This window comes from Agelaius tricolor, unplaced genomic scaffold, assembly GCF_023055355.1.
Source record: "Agelaius tricolor isolate 1412-34295 unplaced genomic scaffold, bAgeTri1.0.p SCAF_4, whole genome shotgun sequence".
Classification (NCBI taxonomy): Eukaryota; Metazoa; Chordata; class Aves; order Passeriformes; family Icteridae; genus Agelaius; species Agelaius tricolor.
This window is the reverse complement of record NW_027269264.1, coordinates 49,074,424-49,093,379: the sequence shown is the minus strand read 5'-3', so window position 1 is coordinate 49,093,379 and position 18,956 is coordinate 49,074,424. Positions and strand designations below refer to the sequence as shown.

Below are 18,956 nucleotides of genomic sequence, written 5' to 3'. Positions count from 1 at the left end.
GGTGAGTCAGATACAAAGGTGTTGTTCGAGTATATGGGCAGTATTTCATCTTCCTACTAGCATTTCTGATTATTTCATTGGTGTAAAAAACTAAATAAAAAACAAGTCATCTCTTCAAGGAACTCTGTAACTGTGCAGAAAAAATGACACCTTACACAAACAATGGAGAAGTTTAAAAGGAATTTGATTAAAGGGGGGAAGAAAAGAGAAAAAAGTATTCATTTAGGCATCTGCCTTGGTCCAGTTTTTCTTATTTGCTTGAAATACCATTTCTTAATTCAGTCTCAAATTTATATTCCTGCTTGAGAGCAAAATACCTCAGTCTAAATAGAATAGAAATTCCTTCCTTGTGTGTTAAATGTTGAGTAGGAAGGTGTGGCTCTTTTTGTTCACTCTTCTTTTCAGTGTAACTTGATGGATTAAGTCTAAGGAATCAGAAAAGTTTGTGAAGTATGAAGGGACTTATTGCAAATTCCTTTCAGCAATTCTACGAATTTGAAAAGTCGGATCTTGTGATCTGAATTGGGCTGCAGTTGTTTGGGAAAGCCAGGCTGAGTGATTCAGCAAGGGATACCAGTGAATCATAGGTCATTTGTTTTTTCTTACAACTCTTCTTAACACCCAAATGGATATTGTTTATACTTGTATTTTTGATGAGTGCAGAGTCTTGACGTTGTCAATTAGGTCTAGGGTATTTACAATGCCTTATTTGTAAGACACATCTGATCCTGGCCAAACACCTCTGTCTCCCAGTTGCTCAGCAGTTCTAGATTTGTCTTTGAGAGCTGGGAGGTGAGTTTATAGCATTTATTGCATCATTGGCACCTTGGCTTTGTAGAGACCTTTCTGTGACTAAGCAAGGAGCATTTGGTGCAGGAGAATGTAGTTTGGTCATAGCTCAGTTTTCTGTCACAGTCTGATGTGCAGGGTCAGTTCCTGAGAATAACCTTTCTATTTCTGGAGTTCACCAGAACTCTCTGCTAACTGCTAATTTTCAGTATTTGAAAATCTCAAGGCATCCAGGCTGGATTCGGATGCATACCCATGATGCTGTAATGCAAGGGAGTTGTGGTATCTCAGTAAGGGAGAAATCTGTGGAGAACAGAGGAGGATTAGATTTGCACCAGCAGCAGAGAGGAAACAGGCACAAAGCTGTTGTACAGAGCAGTAGTCCTGAAGTTGAAAACAGCAGGGGAAAACCTCTGTATTAAAGAAATAGCTAATGACTGAGAGGAAGTATGTTCCTGCAGAGGAGGGTTGTGGCTATCCATTTTCAAGAAGGGAGACTGCAGATGGGAATGGGTACTGGAGAGAGTTCAATACTAATGGGAGAAATATGAGAATGTCTCGCATGATACAAGATTGTTAATCTTTCAAAAGAGATGCTTGGCAGTATGGGACAAGAGGGAAGGAATCATGCTGTTTCAAAAAAAAAAAAATAGCTGTACAGCTGTACTAGGTCTTCCCTAATAGAATGTTTCTAAAGGGATGTTTTGGAGCCCAGGGCAGAGATGTAGGAGATCTGCATGTAGTGCACCTGCTACGACTCTGGCTTTCTCTTACAGTTTACAGATATCCGTGTCTTAAAGCCTTTCTGGGCAGCAGATACTGTTTCATAGCTGGCAGCAGTGGCTCTGTGAATTGGTTTAGTCCTTGTTTGAACCTGTTTTTGCTTTCACCATGTTGGTGAAGAGGGAGACAAGCTACAGGGAGTAAGATGATCTTTTTAAGCTCATTGTTTACAAAAGAGTAAAAGGGCTAAGTTGGCTGTGAGAAAATTAAAGGTAGAAGTAGAAGACAACTTCAGTGATTCAGACTCCCTGAGAACAGGGAGTCTCTGGAGCTGAGATACTGAAGAATAACCATGGGGGAAGCTTTTTGTATCTCTAGCTGTAATTACATAATCTTATGCAATGGACTGTGGGATGTGATGTTGTGTTTTTTCACAGAATAGAAGAAACAACTGGAAATTACATTTCATATATAACAAAACATTAAGTAAGAACTTGTTATTTTATTCAGGGGGTTGCAGATGTTTTCACATTTTCTTTCAAAATGTAAACTCAGGATACTTCATCATGCAGAGTTACAGAAACAAAGAGGAAACAACTGAGAGTACACCAGGCTTAAAAAGTGTGAAGCATGTAGAAAGGTAAAACCCAACCAAACAAAAATTTTCCTTACTGAGTTCTAGTAAGGTGTCCAGAATCAAGGAATGGAAATTGTGAGTGGAGTCTGCAGGGTTACCCACTGTGAATGTGGAAGGTATCATTAGCTGGGTTAGAGATGTAGAGGAAGCTGGAGATGGTAAATGTGCAATGAAAAGATAGAAAAGACAGAGGATAGTGGTGGGAGTTGGAGAAGGGGGTGAATGTGCCTCTGGAATGGGAAAACAATTGTTATCAATACTAGAAACATATTAAAAGGCAATTTCAGGCAACTGTGTTCTTTACTTTGGTGTGTTCATGCTAAAGTTCTTCTAACTGGAACCAAAAAAGCCAGAGGAAAATGGAGAAGTTTAATTTCTTTTTATACATATGTTTGAAGAACATAGTCTGTGCTTGAGGAATGAGAAACAGGGTGTCTGGGGGACAAACAATAGTTTAGAGATCCCATAAATTCAAGACTGAACTTTCTTGTATACTGAACTCAGGAGGGATTTTTTCCTAACAGAAGCTTTATTGTTGCTGTCGGCAAAAAACCCAAAACATTCTCAAGACATATCTTCACTTATGTCTATTTAGGGCTTCCAGAAAATGTTACAGTGGAGTAAAATGAATTTTCAGACTGGTAACAAATACAATTCTATTGATTATACCTTGATGCCTCAGGATATATATTCACTTCAATCTGTGTAAGTCTTCCAGAAAATGTTTCATTGGAGTAAAATGAATGTTCAGGCTGGTCACAAATACTTTTCCATTGTTTATGCCTTAAAATTTTGGGTAGACACCTGGGGTTTTATTCCTTAGATTTAGAATGTGCTGTTTATCCATTTTCCATCCTTCGTACCTTTCTGGGGAAAGTAATTCTCCCAAGTCTTGTAGAATTAAGTTTGATTCTCTCTTCTGAGGGTATTTTTCTTTGTCTCTATGTTTTTAAGAAACTTATTATCTGATACTCTAAAAAAATTTATCATCAGTGTGGGACTGCACTGGTGAAAAATTCAGCAATGCTTTGTTGCAATTTGAATCAAAGCCCATTTGCAGACTGCTTCAGCAGGGCTATTCCATGAATTGGTGGTGTCTGAAGTGCAATAGCCTGGAATCAGTTGCAGTATGTGTACTGCAGCCTCCTGGTTCATAGTGTTGTAGAGTTATTATTCTGATGATAGGGCACTTACCTTTTTTATCATAATCTCATAAATACCTACTCAAGGGACAGTGCTCTCTTTTTAGCCATCTGCTATTCTTGGAAGTAGTGGAAGTCTATTCTGAATGGGTACTTTTCTTTTCTTACTTGAGTGAGAGTGGATAGAGGGATGTTCTTTAACATCCCCAGGGCATGCAAAGCTTTTGGAAACTGAGCTTTTGTCTCTTGCCTTGAGCATTGCTGCAGTACTAACTGAATTACAATGGGTTGGGCAATTCTGGTATCAAAGAAGGAGTAAATCTGGAGCTGGATGAGTAGGAGACAGAGGAACAAATGCAGAGGAGTAATTACCAAGAGGGTGGAAGGAAGGAACATTATGTGAGCAAGAGCCTGTAAGAGGCCCGTACAGTTCTGGGCTAGCTTTTTTAATTGATGCATTTTGACTCAGGACTGTGAGGCAGGTGTGATTGTTGCTTTTTGGATGAGAAACTTTTGTGTGTTGTACTCCGGGTTCAGAGGCTGCAGTTCTGAGACCGAGTCAGTGAGTGGGGGGTTAGTCAGACAAATTAAGTCATGTGCTAATCATCTTGGCTTCTGAGTTGAATGATGGTTAGACACCATGGTGATGAACAGTTGTTTGCTCCCAGAGTCCTATGTAGGAAAATATTTGCACAGAAGGAAGAAGGATACCTTTATTTGAAACTTGAATATCTATTTTAAGTTTCAAGAATATATAATTCCTAAGCATTATCCGCCTACTGAACAGCTGCCTTCTATCCTGACAGTGTTGCTTTCTTGAATTCTTCTTAAAGCATAGAATAACAGCACTGGTGGTGTACTAATAGCTGTATCAATACAATTCCCAATATAGATATATTTGCTTTCTGTTTCCAGTCATAAATTGACTGATAATTCTGTCATAGAGAAAAAGAAGGAAAGCCCAAAAGCTGTACATGTTACTTGTATATTCCAGTGCCTTTCTGTTGATATTCACAGGATTTGAAAAGCTGATGCATTGACCAAAAATGTCTTTGCAGCTTGAAGAAGCAATCCCAGTCCAAGAGCAGGAAAAGCACCCTCTGCCACTCAGTATAGTGACATGTTTTGCATTTAAAACACGTACATGATAGTTAATTAGTCCCCCAATGGTTGCTTTAGAAGCCCTCTTGGTTTTGTACCAAGAAGCAGGTGTCAAAATTAAGAAAGAGTGTGTTGTTGAGACAGCAGAGCAGATACTGTCTGTTCTTTGTTTGTCTGTATTGTTAAATAAGGTGTCTGTCTGATTCAGGCTTTTGCCCTGCAATTCAGGCACAGTCTCTGCAGGCAGAGGGACCTTTTCCAAGGAAGGAATAATGAAGCTGCCTGGACAAATTATCTGAGCATAGTGGGGAAGCAGTGTGGGTGGAGGTGAGGGGTTTCCTCTGGAGTCACAAGGCAGAGCCAAGTGTTGGAGGTGACTAGAGGGCTGTTGGGGTCTGTGTGTCATGGCTTGAACATCGTGCAACCCAGAGTGCCCTGGGCTGCTGCTAGGCTTGCAGAGGGATAAATCCACTGTGCCAGGTCTCTCAAGGTTGTGGGGATGTTAAACATGTTTTTTATTAGAATTCCTCCATTTGTCCAAACTTGCATTATAAGGCCTCATTTGATGCTCCTGCAGTGCTTGCATTAAGGCTAGTTTTAATTGGTTCTTAATTTCCCTGAAGTCAGAAAAGTCAGGGCAGAGTTGATGTCTTTGGATCATGACAGATCTCAGAATTCCAGCTAGGAAAGGCAAATTGTTCAGTTTGGCCTTTCCCAAATTCCCAGTAGTTTTCTGTAGTTCTGCATATAAAGCATAGAGTCCGTCTCCATCCTCAGGAGACCTAGTTCTGTTAAAGCTGAATAGCACTTCTTATCTGAAGTTCAAAGCATAGCCCCTGGTATCATTTCAGTTTCATATTCCTTTAATAAATGTTAGGTGCATCACCGGTGAGTAGAAACAGCAGGGACTGTGTAATTAATTTCAGTATTTTTGATTTCATTTCATCTTAAGCCAACAACAGGAAACTCTGGAGCATGTACTTTTTATTGTACTAAATGAAATACTGAACATCAGGCCTCTAGCAAGGAAAATGAAAAAGTACTCAGGTAATGTAAAATTATGGCTTGTTTCACACCCAGGTCCTTAATAACACACTTTGGTATGCGGTGTCCTTAATGAACTTCTAACACTTCAGTGGTTACAGTCTATTGCAAGCTGAAACTCTTTTTATTCTCTTTGCTTATGTACTGCTGGGCTCCTCTGTGTGTGTGTGTGTGTGTTCATAGGACTTTTTTTATATTTAGTCACTACTTGCTGAACAGTATCGTAAGAAACCAAAACTGTGGTTTCTTATAGCATGGGTACTTCAGAAATCATATTTGCTCACTTCTGGAAGAAAACAGAAAACAGTCATGGATCTTTGTGGATCAATGACTCCCTTTGCACACATCTTGCACCTGCTATAATATATATTTTTAAGGTAATTTAATATTTGGTGAATACTTGAATTGAGGACATTTTTCCTGGGACTAATCTTACTTTAATTAAACTATCCTAGAGAAGAAAAACAAACAAAAGTATATTACATTAAACAGAAAGGTTATGATTGAATGTGTTCATAGGACTTTTCTACTGGTTTAACTTAATCTGACTTAAGATCATAATTTGAAATTGCTGCAGACAGTGTATAGAGAGACTGTGTGCAATCCTGAGTTCCTGCTTTTCATTTCACACCTGAGTTACCTGCCCTGTTAGCTCACATTGGTGCTTTTATTGATGCATGTCTCACATCTGACACAGTAGTCAATTTCTAAATTCTGACAGTAAAAATGATTGTCAGAATTGAGTAGGAAGTATTTGGTGGTGGGAGTAGTCTTATCTCATAATTATATGAACTTTGAAATTTTTTTTAGGTATGCAAGTGACCAGAGGCTTCTCTTTGGTCAGATGGGGTTGACTACCTGTGCAGTTATAGACTCTGTGCCTGGCTCTTGTGTTTCCAGCTGCTGGACACTGTGGTAGCACTACATGCTTATAATGGCTCAGATTTTGAACTGTTGAGTTTGCTGTTTTACAGGTATTTGTTGTAGTTGATATACCTATGCAGTTCTAGAAATTGATTATTTGAGTTGTCTCTGTGTGAACTGATAAAATAGAATGGCGTCCAGAGAAGCAGGACACATAGATTTGCAGTGACTCTAAGCTCAGCAGGGAGCTTTGTGATACACATGGGTTGAAAATGCCGACACTGGAGACTCATCTGAGCTTCTCTTCTGTGGTGCTGGAGTGCAGCTCTGAGACAAGCTCATAGGTACTATTTGTAATGGGGGTCCTATGTCCTCTTCTTAGCACTTGCCTAAGCAAGGATTTATTTGTTCATAGCAAGGTGGTGAGAGCAGAGGCCATGCTGTTAAGAACGTCAGTCCTGGGTGTTCTTCAGCTGTAAGGATATTAAATTAACCTGTTGTTAGACAGGCAATCTGATCCCAGACTATAGAGGAACTACTCCTTCTGCCTCCAAATGGTCCAAGGTCTCTGTGCACGTTGGAACGGGGGGAAACAGAGTGTGAATGTCAGTATCAGGAGCCATCATGTGAAGGGTAACTTGTAGCTTGGATCCCCCTGTCCAGATTCAGTGAGACATGATTTTGTGTGTATTCATTCCTGATGAGCATTGTGTATTTTCTGGTGCACAGGAGCAGCAGAGAAGAGCTCAAAGCATGGAGCTGAAGACCGGACCCAGAATTTCATCATGGCCATGAAGGATCGGATGAAAATTCGGGAGCGGAACAAGCCTGAGATCTTCGACTTGATCAGAGATGTGTTTTGTGAGAGCAAAATGACACATGCTCAGCAGATGAAGACAGTGAAACAGAGTGTGCTGGATGGTACCTCAAAATGGTCAGCAAAGATCACGATCACTGGTGAGTGGGATAGTCGTGGGGTCTCTTGGTATCACTTGGGAGCCTCAAGTAAGAGAGTTAGAGTGGAATTATAACTCTGACCTCTGTGTCTTTCTGCTGAGTGCACATACAGGTAGCAGGTGCAGATACCCCCATTGCAGGTGCTGTAGTGCACCATGAGCTGCATCTCATCAGAAATGCTCTCATGAGGCATATTCCTGTTTCTCTGGGCATTATGAGCTGATACTTCGGGTGGTGGTCGGATACATTGTCTTGTTGCAGGGTGGTGGTAACCCTTCTGTTTTCCTTTCAGTGGTGTGTGCCCAGGGTCTGCAGGCCAAAGACAAGACGGGGTCCAGTGATCCATATGTAACTGTTCAAGTGGGTAAAACGAAGAAGAGGACAAAAACGATCTTTGGGAATCTGAACCCTGTGTGGGAAGAGAAGTTTTACTTGTAAGTTCTCTGACAAGGACTCTCAGCTCCATGTCACCTGTTTGTATGATTTGAGCTTTGACAGCTGTGTCTTCTCTCTCTGTACGCATTCCCACATCACCTGTAATTTGGGATGGTTCTATTTTTGCTCAGCGTTGTATGTGTGTGTGTGTGTGTGGAGGGTTGACATCTTGAACAATGTATGTAGTGCACACCTATTTATCCTGTCTGTCTTCCTTGTGTATATACAAATTGTCTGCTTTATGAACACTTCTATACTGATGTTCCGAGAGAATGCTAAAGGGAAAGGAGAATATTTTAAATCAACAGCTATTGTTCCTGGCTAAAAAAATTCCTTGTAACATGAGAGTAAAATTCGTGTAAAAGACTAAGGAAACTTCTGTGGCCTATTTCTGGGATCTGCTACTATTTGGCAACCAGGTTTAAAGGTAATTAGTTTCCAGTTGTCTGCGACACCAGCAGCCTCTTCTCTCAGTTTTGGAACATCAATGCAACAGTAACTCAAAGGAGTTATTGTTGCAAGGGAGAGCTTCCAAGATTACCAATGTGTTGAGGTCTGAATTTAAAGCAAAGTCTGGAGGCACAATTCTTTAGATAACATTGTTCTATCCTGCTTTTATTGAATAAGTATATATTACTTATATATTACTCAGTTTGTCATTGAAGATGTTAAAAACCAAAATGGAGACATGAAATCCAACTACTGTTTTCTGGCTGATCTCATTCAACATCAACAATCTTTATTTCCTTTAATGTGGAAGGTCTTCCATTGTACCATCTCTCTTCTTCATTTCTTTTCCTCCCTGTTCTTTCCTAAACTGCTTGGGGGGGAGCTCTCTCTGCAAAGTGCAATTCCTTTGTGTTTTAAAATCAGTTTCATATCAGTCCAGCTTTGTCTTTACAATGTACAGTAGAAACAAAAATTATTTTTAAGCAGTTTTGAGCTACTCATTAACATCAGAAAAATCCTGCTGCTATTTTGAATGAGTAAGCCCCTGGCTTTATTCTTAGTTTAATCCGAGGTAACATTTCTGCTTGGTAAGTGGTAAGAATGCTTGGTGCCATTTGGATAACTCTAGTCACAATAGCAGCAAGTCTGTGTGGGAGCCTTAAGGACCTTGATTTACCATGCCAAGTAGTTACCATGGTATTTGCAGTGTGCTCCCTTCTAATTTTAGGAGCCTCAGCAAATACTCTGTTTAAAGATAGATAGCCAAGTGTGATAAATGTCACCATTTTAACGGTGACACTGTTTAGACTTAATGGCCATGTCTGTGATTCAGCAGATAACATGCTCTTGGACATTAGAGTTGATGCTACATTCTGTCTTGCCTATGGTGGTTGCCTTCCTTGCCTTGAAGAAGCAAGAGGAGATGAAGGAAATGAGCATAGTTTCCACACTGATGGCTGGAGAGCATTCAGTACTGCAGTTTATTGTTTCATTAGAAGGTGTCAAAATTCACCTTCTGCTGGATGAGGAGAGAGTAATTTAGAAGTGTGTGCAGCACTGGTTTTCTACACACCCGTGTTTCTATTTTGCATTTATGGATCTTTTTGCAGCTTACATCTTTTTAGGTTCTAAAATTTTCTAATCAAATGGAAATTTAATTCAACACATTCAGTCCCAAAATACCCATTACATACCAGGCTTTTTTAGAAGAGATTGTCAGGTCAATCAAGAGATTGTCAAATTTTATGGGGTTGGATGGGAAGGTGTCTTTGATTCTTGAAATGAGGCTAATTTCTTGTAGTGAGAGAAAGGTGTGCTGGTAGTTACTGAAAGCCTTGCAGTAGATATGTGAAAGCTTTGACGTTCAAAATGGTTAAACAATTAAAAAGGAGCAAGATGTGTAAGTAGAGAGGTCAGGTCAGTTACTAATGTGTGTGTCAACAGTGCTGGCTTGGTGGACTTGTTTGTTGCTGATGTTCATTAGGTGCCTAGTGCCTTCCACGTGATCACTATTCCAATGTGTTTTCAATGGTTGAATGTAGAGCCAGAAATCTGTGTGCACAGTCATTAAAACCATAACACTGTTATTATAACCACGGCATGAATGAAGGTACACGTTGTACAAATTAGTGATACAATTCTTTCCATAAGCTCAATAAAGTTTATTAAAAGCAGCTTAAATAGGTTTGAAAATTTTTATGTCTCTGGTATTTTAAATAGGGGGGTTTGTACTTATTTACAGTGATTGACAGAAAAGTATATAAACTTAAACATCTCTCCCTAAAAATGGCTTTGTTAATTTTCCATGTATTTTCAGAAAAAAAAAAAGTGGTAGGTTTGACCCAATTCTAAAGTACAGATTTAGAATCATATTTTAGAAAAGGCAAAGTTCAAAATGCTTTGGGTTTCCATTATAAGTGCTTTTTAGGTCATTACTAGCCTGTGTAACTGTAGGCATCTGCTTTGATTAATCACCAGTTCTTGCAGTGTGTTCATGTTGCCTGAGCAAGCAATTTGCAGGCTGTTACTTTCTGAAAATTATCTCTTTTTATATTTACATCTATAGCTTTAGGAAATAGGTTGTTATGGAGAGATTTTTGTATATTTTATCAGCATTTGAAGACCTTTGAAAACATAAGGTGTTGATTTTTCTGCTCTGTTCAAAGCATTGCAGGCTTGATGCAGATTCTGCATATGTGGTGCTTGGCAGCAGGAAGCTTGGTGGGGGACTCCAGCCACTGCTGTAGCATAGTGTTCTGTGAACATGCACTAAGGAAACCCTGCTTTCCTTGGATTTACATCCTTTCCTCCTGCAGTAAATCCTGATTTCTTTCCTCTATTTGTGATGAGCAGGCTTATAGATGTCCTCCTCCATTTGCTGTGTTCTCTCCCCATGCCCTGAGCTCTCTTCCCTTGCCCTCAGCTCTAGCTGGACAGAAGGCAGCATGTGTCCTGCCTGCAGCTGGATTCTGAGGTGTGTGTAGTGGTTGGTCCATGAGAGCCAGCTGGCTGCAGGCTTTCCAGGGACAGCAGCTGGTATGGGTTTCTCTTCTCAATCTAGCTGTTGTTTTTTTCTCACAAAACCTGTTGGATCATAGAAGCTTTCATAACAAGTCTGCATAACTCTTATTTCCTTAGGAAGCAGTCCAGTAATATTAGAAGGAAGCTATTTTTGCCATATTCAGTGCAATTAAAACAAGACAGTAATTCCCCACTTGGACATGTTTTAGACTGTTGGTGAAAATTACAGGGCTCCTGGAATCTTTTTTTTCTGTAAAGGCTGAAGTTGAGCATCATTTTGCATGGGTTACAATAGGAGACAGTGCTTAGGAGGATAAAGCTGACCACAGGGCAATTTCAGCTTTAAAGGGAGAGCTCTGGGATTGTTTGGAGGCAGCTTTTCCGTACCTTTTGTTCAGGGAATGCCATAATCTTTAAAGACTGTGAGTACTAAATGTTACTGTTCTCTCTGGCGTAGGTGCAAAATTACTTGTTCATTTTACATTAATATCCCCTTGAAGTTGTATGGTTTGAGTACAGCTGTGTTTGAGGCTTTGAATGGTGGGTATGAAGTCATTGCCTGGAACAGATTACATTGTCTCTGAACAGGTTGCAAGAGGCATGTTTATTCTTTCTCACTGCAGAAGAATAACTGAGTTAAAATGAATGCAGGGCCTCCTGCTAGCAGACAGCAAATATTTTACTGTGCAGAACCCACATGATATGAATACCTGTTAATCCTTTGGGAATGGTGCTACTCTCAAGTAACCACTATCTAGTTACCCAAAGGCTTCTGTTTCCTCCCAAAATTTTCCTTTTAGCTGCTGAGCAAGTTGTCAAGCTCAACATCTTTCAGTTATCTCTGTGATTATATGTGCTGTTCCAGAGCTGTATTTTAGACTTTTTCTGAGATCACTGTGTTTATAACAATTGCAACTGTCCCCCTCAGAGTCCCTTCACTGTGTGGCAGAGGCCATCCAGTTTGTCTTGCTTTCTTTAATCTCCAGGTACTGCAGGTACTGAAGCTGGCACTCTGATAAAATCTCACTTGTTTTCCTGCTCAGTTACCAACATGAGACTTAAATCTGAATGCAGACCTGAGGCCTCGTGGCAAGCACCAATTGGAAAGCTGAGTTAATGTAGCTAGTGATATAAAATGCAGAATCACTTCATCTGCTCTTTGTAGTTAGACGAGGTGCACCATTAATTTGTCAGTTGGTGTTGTAACATTGGGTAACAGCAAATGATTGTACTTGTTCTCCTAAGAAAAGAGCTTCATGCTACTAAGAAGTGAAAACTCATTTCTTTGTTCTTAGACAGCAAAAACGGGCTCTCAGGGCATATTATTGTGCTGTCATGCTTAACTTACAAAGTACTAAGGATTTTCCTTCGTTCTCTTTCCACTCTGATTTTGCCTTAGGTGTTTTCTCCACTGTCCTTTTTTCTCCCTAAAAGAGGAGTCTTGTCATCATTTAGAAATGAGCCTCTTCTGAGAAGTTTTTGCCTTCCATTCTTGCTGTGGTTGGCCACAGCTCAGCTGCCACTTGGACCCTGCAATGTTTTGACACTTCATTTGTACCACATTTGAATCCTCCTGCTTTTTCAGTTGTACCATTTCTCAAAACAACTTTTTTTCTGCTCCTCCTCTGTATGTTGTTGCAACTTTTTACTGGTCTTTCACATACTGGTTGCTACAACTACTCCTTCCTTTCTCATTTTCCACAAAATAACTACCTTTTTTTAGGCTTTGCTCCTCAGAAGCAGAACTGTACTCTTCAAATGACCACAGGTCCTAACATCATGCTGATCTGTTCTCTCCTTTGCATTTTCCCACCTCCAGTACTCTCATCCATTATTTCTTCAAGCAGGTCTTCACTTTCTTTCTTTCTTTTTTTTTTAGCATTTTATGAAAAGTTCCCTGCACTGGACTGTGGAACTTTACAGGCCCTTCTTCAGAACTGTGTCAGCAGGAAGGAAACTGCTCACAGAATATGAGCACACAGACATTCACCAGACTCTTTGAACCATAAATATTTTTGGTTCAATACCAAAAAAACCCCAGAAATACAATAAAACTACTTAATTCTGGGCTCAACTGACCTACATTAAAATCTGCAAAATGTTGTTGCTTCCTCTGGTCTTTTACTTTCCTTGTCTGTTCTTGTGTAAATCTATGTGTTGTGTTTTGTCTTTATTAGCCTGTCAGCTCTACAGGGTAGAATTAGCAAATTCAGCACAAATATTGTTGGGGTTTTTGTTTTGAAGACTGAATCATTGGTTCAGAAGTAGTATTCTGGTCATTTTTTGACACTTCTCCTTTTTCTTTCTCTCCACGTTTTGAAGGAGATGAGGCACAGTCAATGCCCTGTCCCAGATGCCTGACATCATCCAAGCCCATCTGTCCCAGCTTTTACAGACTGGCAGGGATCTCAGAACTAAGAATCATTTCCTACAGTTTTTTTTCAGAAGTTGGAGCTGCATTAGAGGGATACAAATTACTAACTTCATTGTGGGAGGAACTATAGTGCAAATTCAACAGTTGCTTGTTCTGTTTAGCCACCAATATACTAATTACTGTGTGTGTGGGCATGTCACTGTGTGAGCAGACCAGAATTAACCACATCTTCGTGTGCTCTCGTGCTTCCCCTCAGCTGGGCATGGGAAGAGACCCAAATATTGACAGTGCAGGGGACGTGTGTGGGTGTTGGGGCTTCGGTGCTGTGTAAGACTAAAGGGGAATGTGGCAAAATGGATCGAGCTAGAGAGTGGGATAGTGAGCAAGTCAGCAGAACCGGGCTCAGCTGCTTCCAGTGCAGCAACGACTGGCTTGAGGCAGAAAATCTTAATGGAAAAAAAAAATCTGATTTTAATTTTTCTTTTAGATTTCGTATGCTCTTTCTGGAAAATGTAACTTCATTTGGTAGCTTGAAGTGTAAAAGCAAGTGCTTTTATAAAAATGGCACCACTCCAAACACTGAGACAATACGGGTAAAAAATAAAGGGTTTGAGCCATGTACATAGCAAACCTGGTTTCTAATCTCTTGATCTCTGAAATGGACCTGAAAGTATTTGGTAATTTCTTCCTTTTGGTGGGGTCACAGAGTGTTTCTTTTCTCTGCATCCTCTTGGGAAAAGCTGTGAGAGCTCAGCTGTAGGAGGGTGGACAGACATGTGTGTGCATGCAGTGAAATCAAGCTTCATAAAAACATAACAAGAAGTGGGGCAGGCATCTTGAGAAATATACCAGCTGCTGTATTAATGATGGGGAGAGCTTCTAGCAGCAGAGCTTGTTAGCCACAGTCTTACGGAGTTGTGTCACTGTCACAAATTGGAAGCTATTAGCAAGCCCAAGTCTTCCAACATTCATGATTCTGTTTTGGGGTGCTCACTTAACAGTGAACTGGTTTTGACGCAACTGTGTTACTTCACCAAATCAAGGACTATGGTTCCACAGACTTACTCTTTTGATGGTAAGCTACCAGCTCAAGGCTTTCAGCTGTGGTAAGCAAGTGGTAAAGCTCACTCTCTGGCATGGCACCAGCACAAAGAAAGCAAATTGAACAGTCTCTTAAAAACAACAAGGAAAGGTGTGGTAAAATAGAAGCTTTAGTAGCTCAGTAAAAGCTAGTGGAAAGCTTCCTGTAGGATGTTGCAGTGAATTATGCTGCTGTCTTTGAGTGAAGGATGCCAGCCACCTCAGGAGCAGGGGATGATGCGTGTGGGACTGCTTAAGTTAGATTTAGGTTTGAACAGTCAACGTTTTCCTTGAGGAAGGACCATTGGAAGCAAAGAAAAAAGACTAAAGTGGTCCTAGCAAGGAGCTGTCAGCCAGAAGGTGATGTCTGAAGAAGGCGTGTGTCCCAGTTGTGTTTTGAGGCACTTGTGCATTTCTGAACACTGAGCCTCTACAATGTGCCAGGCTGTACAGTAGTGCACTGTGTCAGGAAAAGAGGATTTCTTTTACATGCTTAGGCTGTATTGCTGGCAGACATGGCAAAGCACTCGGATAAATCTGAGAGCTACAAAGAGCAGCATTTTGAACCATTCCCTGCTTGTGAACACTTGTTTGCATGGTTTTGTTGGGAGGATATTCTTGAAGTAAAGGAGGAGGAAGAGGAGAGTGAAGATGGGAGACAAACATTGAACCTCTTTTATTCTGAACTCTAAATACAGATTTGATTGCACAGTAAAGGCAGGGAACAGTGATGTGCTCTGCCTGTGATCCGAGCTGCATGGAATTGCCTCTAACCTTTCCATATAATTCCCAGCTATTCCCCTCTACTGGAAAAATCAGTAGGAGCTGCATGGATGTCTGTTAAACATTGTCCAGAATCACAATGGTGGCAATAAGAGCCCAAATGGTTTCTTGGCAGAGAGCATGCTCATAACCTGCCACATCCTATTGACCAGGCTTAGCAGAGCTCTTCTGACCCATTTCTTCTTTCTCCCTGTTGCTTAGCAACAGATACAGCATGTTAATGTTAAAAAGGCTGGAAAACAGGCCTTCAGCAGCAGTTGCCTGTTTTCATAGGTTTTATGTGCTTGAGGGTAGACATTTGTAGTGGTTATGGTGAGTAATCACCCTTGTCATGGTCTCATATGAGCATTCAAATTGCTTTATTGCATGCCCTGTAAATGAGCAGAGCTGTTATAATAAGGTTCTACCCACTTCTGACATCCAAGAGCCTGTTTGGATATACAAAAGATATCTGAAACACCTGAAAAATGGGGGTAGAGTCTTTAAATCCCATCTCTGCATTAAACTGGAGGGTGCTGATTCATCAAACAGTAAACTGCTTCTTTTAATTGAAATGTCTTTATTGATCTGCCCAGAGCACAAAGTATCAGTCTAAGCTGTGAATAATAGGCAGAATCAATTCTAGTAATTAAATACCAATGCTGTAACTACTGTATCACACCCGTTCTCCTCAGGCAGTGTGGTGTATCATCTGATTGTAATGTCTTATGCATTGATACACTACTGCTTTGTGACTTGCTTGAAGTCACTCCACCTGAACTATTTATCCTTTGTTAGAACCCAGCACAAAGGGTGTTTGTCACAGGTCTTCACTTTGCTAACCTAGAAACTGCATAAAGACAGGTAGCCCTTACAGCCTACAGCTGAGCAGGAGGTCATTGATGGAGAGAGCTGTTGAAACCAGTTAGATGATGATTGTCATTTTTGTGGGGGTGTGTGCTGGCATTAACCAGCCTAGCTATCCCCTGGCTTCTGTAGGCTTCACAGCAAAACTGACAGCTGTGAAGAGAATTCCCAAGTTCTGTGTGCTGCTGCTGAGTGAGGACAAGCAGCAGAGTCACACTGCTTGAGAAGTCAGAAGTTGGTGGCTGAGGTCGGGCAGGGTTGTCATTCAGCATGCATTTGGAGTATTTGCCATGTCACAGGAGCATTTAGAGTGCACCAACAAGGTGTTGTGTTGTTCATATCAGACACTCCACTTTTGAATAAATGCACATTGTTTTCACTTTGCTAATGCATCTCTCTGATGTTGGAGGAGTGGGTCAAGAGGAGTACAGAGAATGTAGCAAATAAATGTTGGCTGCATTGCACACTCTTAAAATTACATTTTCTCTTTTTTGCAGTGAGTGCCATAATTCCTCTGACCGGATCAAGGTGCGAGTGTGGGATGAAGATGATGACATCAAGTCTCGTGTCAAGCAGAGGCTGAAACGCGAGTCAGATGATTTCCTGGGGCAAACAATCATTGAAGTTCGCACTCTGAGTGGAGAAATGGATGTGTGGTACAACCTTGGTGAGCAGGGCCTTGGGGCTGAAAACTTGTTACGTGTTGGTTTGGAAATGTTTGAGAGCACTTGGATGCATGTGGAGAATTTACAAGAAGGGAAAAAAGTTTACATGGTTTCAGCAGCATATGATGCTGCTACAGAGCAGCTGCAAAGCTGATCCCAGTTAAAATGGAATGTAACCTGCCAGAAGGTTGATGTTTTTCTCTGTCAGCTATTTAAAAATATAATGGAAGAAATGCTTGGAGCACGACTCTTATTCCACGTGCTGTCCTGTGTTCTTTTTTTTGGTGTGAATACAAGCATTTTAGCACTCTGTAAGAACATCAGGTGCATTGCACTGGGCTGGCAAGTTGTTGAGACCTTTTTCAGTGACTGTTGTAAAGGGTACCAGCAAGCAATCAGATGGTGCTGAGTTGACAGGCACATGAACCTGTCATCTCCTAGGAGATCCAAAATCTTCTTCCAGCAGTTCCCAGGAGTTCAGGGCTATGGTGAAGTTAGGGACAAATTCCGCATCAGTCAGCCCTGTTCTCAGAAAGGAATCTGTCCTTGGTGGTTCTAGTTCAGTTGACTGAATCCAAGAGCCTATAGCACATTTGCTGGCAGAAAGGGTGTCTTATGTCCAAAAATGTGCATAGTTCTAATTAGATGTGTCATATTGAGGGTGTATCATGGCAGTTGTTTTGCTCATGTCTACCTAGTATTATTCAATGTTTTGAAAGAAAAAAGAAAGTTTTCACTGTGATGACTCAGCCCAGGTTCCAGCGGTTTCCAGCAGTTTCTTTTGCCAGTGTTGTCATCCTAAGATGGCCGTGCTCTGAACATGAACAATGCAATAATTGCTGATGGTTTGCCTTCTAGAGAAGCGAACAGATAAGTCTGCAGTGTCCGGGGCTATTCGCCTACAAATCAGTGTGGAGATCAAAGGTGAAGAGAAAGTGGCTCCATACCATGTTCAGTACACTTGCCTTCATGAGGTAAGAAGTGTGAATATCTGTTCATTCTGACTCTTGAAAAAGCAATTTTCTGATCTTTATTTTCTTGAAATGTTCCTCCTTGCCCTAGGTGAGCTTTCTTTTCCCTGCCATGCAGTGGTAACACACTGAATCATCAAACCCACATTTGTCAGGGAGCAGCTTTAAGCTGTCTCTCCGACACTGGCTGGCTCAGTGTGTCCCAGTGTCACAGCTGTGCTACTGTCAGAGATCAGGCTTTGGTTTCACTCAGAACCCATGATGAGTTTAAGGTGGAGAAACCTGTGAATTTCCTTGAGTGATGTTTTCAGCAGGTACTGTATCTCTGTCTTTCTTTAGAGGAAGCATACTAAAATGCATTATGAGTAAATTCTGATTGAGGAGTCTCTGTCTTGGGCTGTTAAGTGATGCAGGTATTGGTGGTATAAATTCTTTTGTCCTGCTGCAGTGGTGTGTAGTCATGAACAGCTGTTGGGGAGCAGAAGATTAAGCTGAGGTTTCTGGGTACTGACTTGTCTCAGGATGGACTGAGCTAGACAAGCAGTGCTGCAGAAGTTGGGAGAAATCCAAAGATGACTTGTGAGAAAGACTAAAGGGAAAACCCTGTCTTGGAGAGATGCCCAGTCTGTCTGTGTCAAAGAAAAGGCAGGCAGCAGGGTCAGTCTCAAAAGTGCCTGAATAAGGAATAGTCAGAACCCTGTATACAAGAATATCCTGAGGTCAGTGAGGGTTAAGAAAATTCATCTTACACAGAGAAGGACAGTTGTATCACAGAGAGGAATGTTAATCTACAGGAACAGTATGTTTATCCAGCCACTGAGCTGGAGGAGCTCTGTGGTGTCTTCTGCCCTTACTAGGGAACTCTCTGTAAGACAAGTATGAAGCTCAGAAAGTAGGCTTCTTTTAGTAGGCTGTATTGTATCCTTCAATACATATTTATTATTTTTCATTTCAGTGATGGCTACTATTTAGTAAGCTGTTTTGGTTTTGTCCTTTGAACATGCATGTTCATTTGCTGCTCTTTTTTTTTGCAAATAGGTATCTTCTTAACTATCACATTTTTCTTTTGTGTATTCTAAAAGGAAGATGATTTGCAGCAAGAATAATATAATCAGGAAAAATAGTACTGTAAAGCAGAGTCCTCTAGCTACTAATGAGATCATTAGACTTCTGCATCGCTTACTGTAGGGAGCCACTCTGAAAGGCTGATGAATCTGTAAGTGACATGAATTTGAGGATTACTGTCAAGCCCGCTGAGCTGAATGTGCAATTTCTGCATAGCAATACTAAGCTGAAAACTTTTGCAGTGTTAGATAAAGTGAAAGGTTACGTTGAATAATAATAATGCGAGTGTCTAGTTGTTAGGGGCGATCTTAAGGCTATCCTTTTCAGGAAGAGAAATCTGTTTGGACTGTTCTGTATAATAATAATTACAATCCTGGTACAGAGCTGTAACGTCAGCTAGTTTAAATAGCTTGTCCATATTAAGGCATTTTCATGATGAGGACAGAAATGCGTAGGTTTGAGGAAAACTAATTAGTGTATGGTTTCAGTGCACTGAAGCACTCTTCTGAA

General features: G+C 40.8%; 1 protein-coding gene across 11 annotated transcripts in view; it reads left to right on the top strand.

The window, feature by feature from the left end:
* UNC13B (unc-13 homolog B) overlaps window positions 1-18,956 on the top strand; it is a 207,986-nt gene that overhangs the window by 130,482 nt on the left and 58,548 nt on the right. For all 11 annotated transcript variants that reach the window (XM_071425664.1, XM_071425663.1, XM_071425665.1 and 8 more), the window contains 4 exons: window positions 7,030-7,257; window positions 7,550-7,691; window positions 16,243-16,412; window positions 17,269-17,384. In XM_071425664.1, coding sequence (XP_071281765.1) covers window positions 7,030-7,257; window positions 7,550-7,691; window positions 16,243-16,412; window positions 17,269-17,384 — 656 coding nt within the window. The remainder of the gene's footprint in view (window positions 1-7,029; window positions 7,258-7,549; window positions 7,692-16,242; window positions 16,413-17,268; window positions 17,385-18,956) is intronic.